This window comes from Pezoporus flaviventris, unplaced genomic scaffold, assembly GCF_033815535.1.
Source record: "Pezoporus flaviventris isolate CSIRO_AGI_PZ_B2104156 unplaced genomic scaffold, CSIRO_AGI_Pfla_v1 ptg000080l, whole genome shotgun sequence".
NCBI classification, from domain to species: Eukaryota; Metazoa; Chordata; class Aves; order Psittaciformes; family Psittacidae; genus Pezoporus; species Pezoporus flaviventris.
Genome location: NW_026892628.1, coordinates 1586693 through 1589871, shown reverse-complemented (window position 1 = coordinate 1589871; position 3179 = coordinate 1586693). Strand labels below are relative to the sequence as shown.

Sequence of the window (3179 nt, the reverse complement as noted above, 5' to 3'; positions counted from 1 at the left end):
GAGCCCTGCTTGTACCAGGAGCTCTGCCTGTACCCGAGCCCTGCCTGTACCGGAGCCCTGCCTGTACCCGAGCCCTGCCCTCACAGCCCCTCCGGGCCCGGGGGTTCCCGGTTGGCTCCGTTCAAGGTCTCTCCCCCTCACTGCCCCCAATATCGGGCCCCAGAACTACAAATCCCATGATCCTCCGCGGCCCGCCGCCCCTCTGCCGACACTTCCGGGCGGGCGCAGCGCCTCACGGCCGCTGTAGTCCGGGCCGCGGGGCACGCCGGGATCCGCTCCTCCGTGTCACGTGGGCCGCGCCCCCCCGCCCGCCCGTGCCCGCCGCCGCCGCCATGTTGGCCGCCCGCCGCCTCGCCCCGCTGCTCGCCGCCCGCCCGGTGCTGCCCCGAGCCCGCGGGTACGCGGAGGCCGCGGCCGGGCCCGCGCCCATGGCCTTCACCTTCGCCTCGCCCACGCAGGTACCGCGGGCCCCACCACCGGCACCGACCTTGGCCCTGACCTCGGGCTCGGTCCCGCTCCGCTCCCGGGTGTGAGGCGCTGCCGCAGGCCTGAGGGGGTGGTTGGGGGCTGCGGGGCCCGGGCACGGTGAGGGCCGCGCTGCCCCCCCCCCGTCCCACCGCCATCGCCGGCCCTCGGGGGGGCTCCTTCCCCGCTCGGTACCGGTGTTAACCCCCGGGGCTTTGCGACCGCCCCCCCCCCCCCGCAGCCACCGGCGTCCTCCCCGTCCGTTGCCGGTTCCCACCCGCTCCGCTCTCCCGTCTCCAGGTGTTCTACAACGGGGCCAACGTGAAGCAGGTGGATGTGCCCACGCTGACCGGCTCCTTCGGCATCCTGGCCTCGCACGTGCCCACCCTGCAGGTCCTCAAGCCGGGGGTGGTCACCGTCCATGCCGAGGATGGCACCGCCACCAAGTACTTCGGTGAGTGGCGGAGGGCAGGGGAGCTCTGCCCATCACGGGGTGCCCCGGTGCAGGGGGGTTGATGGGGCTCAGCGTGAGGCCATTGCTTGGGCTTGGGTGGTTTTGGTTCCGTTCACCCTCTCTGGAAGCATCTTTTCCTTCCAGTCCCCAAGGGATGTGGGGAAGCGCGGCAGTGGGGGGTGTCAGTCTTTGGTATGGCAAAGGGATCATGGAGGTTCCGGGATGCGCTGTCCCGTGGCCTGACCCCCAGGCAGGCCCGTGGGGCAGTGCTGCCTGAGCCGGTGCTGCTCTTGTGCCTCCGCAGTGAGCAGCGGCTCCGTCACGGTCCACGCGGACTCCACGGTGCAGGTGCTGGCGGAGGAGGCGGTGACCATGGACATGCTGGACCTGGCTGTGAGTGGCCTCTCTGGGGCAGGCGCCGGCAGCCGGGCTCCCTCCGGGGGGGGGGTTCTCTCCCCGTGGTGCTGGGGGTTGTCTCAGGAGCTTCCTGTGCCTGTGCAAAGCACGCCCGGAGCTCAGGGCTGCTCCTTCACCCCCTCCCTTGCTTCCCCATCGCCCCCTGATCCGCATCAAAGGGGCTCCTCCTGATGAACTCCCCGCAGGCTGCGGGGAGAGGAAGCAGCGCAGTCATTACCCCTTCCCCAGGCCACTTCCCTCCCTCACACAGATGCTGATCTTGCCCCTCCCCAACCCTCTTTAGTCTCCAAACCAGCTTTCCCCCTTCAGGGCCTGTTGATAAGGTGTCTGCGGCCAGCCCAGGGTCTGTGGGGCCCCTGCATGGGGGTAGGAGGGCTCTGTCCTGCCGTGGTCTCTCCGTGACGCAATTCCTTGTGCTCTTGTGTTCAGACTGCAAAATCAAACCTGGAGAAGGCTGTTTCAGAGATGGCTGCAGCATCCGACGAAGCAGCTAAAGCAGAAGCTCAGATCAAAGTAGAAGCGAACGAAGCCCTTGTAAAAGCCCTGGAGTAACTGAGGTCAGTGTCACCTGTGTCCTGGCTGGGACCTCTGCAGACCAGTTCCTGCGCTCCAGTGCTGCCCAGAGGGAGCTTCCTCTCGCAGCAGCTGGCTTTGGGGAGCAGCGACACCAGAGCTGCCCTTCTCTGGGGGTGTCAGCTCCATGGGGCTCACCCTGCCCAGAACGGCCCCAGTGCGGTGCTGGGGAGGCCTCCGGGTTCAGCCTGATGTCAGGGGAGGCTGCTGGGGCCTCACTGCTGCCTCCAGGTCACCGCTGGGAAGGGCAGCTCAGGGGCAGGCTGATGCCTGAGGCCCCAGAGGGAGAGCAGCAGGCGGCCTCTGCCCTGTGTATGCTCCCTTCCACTGCAAACAAACAGCTTCTGTCTTGGGGTGGCAGGGCCAGGCCCCTTTTCCTTTATGGTGCCTTACCCCTCCTTTTCCCCGTGTGCTGGCAGCTGCGGGGCTGTGTGGGGCTGGTGAGGCACCAGGAGCTGCTCCAAGGGGCTCTGCAGGGGGCAGATTCAGTTCTCTGCTCTGGCCTGGGAGAGCCCCTGGCTTTGGGTTACTGGCAGTGGTTTAAGAGCCCTTGGATCAGAACCCACCTTAAAATCGATCCCATTTCTCTGTGTTGCAGGAATTGCCCTGTGGATGTAGAGGAAGCCCAGACTGCCCCACTTGTCCTGGCTGCCCCTATTGTACAGATGGTTTGGGACAAACGGAGGCGGACAAAACGCTCTGATCCATTAAAAGGAAACGTTATCCTATCTCGTAGCATTCCGCCTTCTTCCGAGGCATGAGGTGCAGCTCGTGCTGCTCCGGTGGCTGCGTGCCTGGGGCTGGTGGTGCAGCCGCTCGGGAAGCTGTGCCTGGGCTCCGCTGGGCATTCCCATCCATGGGAGATTCACCTTCAGGAGGTTGTCAGGCTGATGTTACACCCCTTTCCATGTGCTGTCAGCTACCTCCACCTCAAATAATCCACCTGGACAGCGGGATTACAGCACGAGGAGGAGGCAGCATCCATGGGGCCATGGACGTCTGTGCCAGAGGCTTCCTGCCCCATCCGGCTTTTGCTCAGCGACCCAGCTCCGTTGCCACAGGAGTTCCTGTTTCTGGGCTGTTTCATCACGGTGCTGCTTGCAGCTGGACAGCAGCTGCCCGGGTTTGGCCCCCATCCCCTGCACTGCATCTCTCCCATGCATGTGGCACACAGAGCAGGGGAAATCTGCCCCCGCTCCTCGGAAGCAGGCTGGGTGCAGGGAGGGAAGCAGATGCCGAGCACAGTGGGAGGCTTTCCTCACATCTGTGT

General features: G+C 65.8%; 1 protein-coding gene across 1 annotated transcript; it reads left to right on the top strand.

Moving 5' to 3' along the window:
- The first annotated feature begins 328 nt into the window (after positions 1 to 328).
- On the top strand, positions 329 to 2635 carry ATP5F1D (ATP synthase F1 subunit delta). Its single transcript, XM_061474767.1, has 5 exons — positions 329 to 458; positions 766 to 919; positions 1224 to 1312; positions 1766 to 1893; positions 2508 to 2635. Exons 1-4 carry the CDS (start codon positions 333 to 335, stop codon positions 1886 to 1888), a joined length of 492 nt encoding a protein of 163 aa, XP_061330751.1. The 5' UTR covers positions 329 to 332; the 3' UTR covers positions 1889 to 1893; positions 2508 to 2635.
- Positions 2636 to 3179: the final 544 nt, after the last annotated feature.

Excerpts from the sequence above, each read along its gene's own strand:
- ATP5F1D (XM_061474767.1), top strand. The coding sequence starts at position 333 with ATGTTGGCCGCCCGCCGCCTCGCCCCGCTGCTCGCCGCCCGCCCGGTG. Across the intron at positions 459-765 it reads CCTTCGCCTCGCCCACGCAG|GTGTTCTACAACGGGGCCAA; the intron begins GTACCGCGGGCC and ends TCCCGTCTCCAG. Across the intron at positions 920-1,223 it reads CACCGCCACCAAGTACTTCG|TGAGCAGCGGCTCCGTCACG; the intron begins GTGAGTGGCGGA and ends GTGCCTCCGCAG.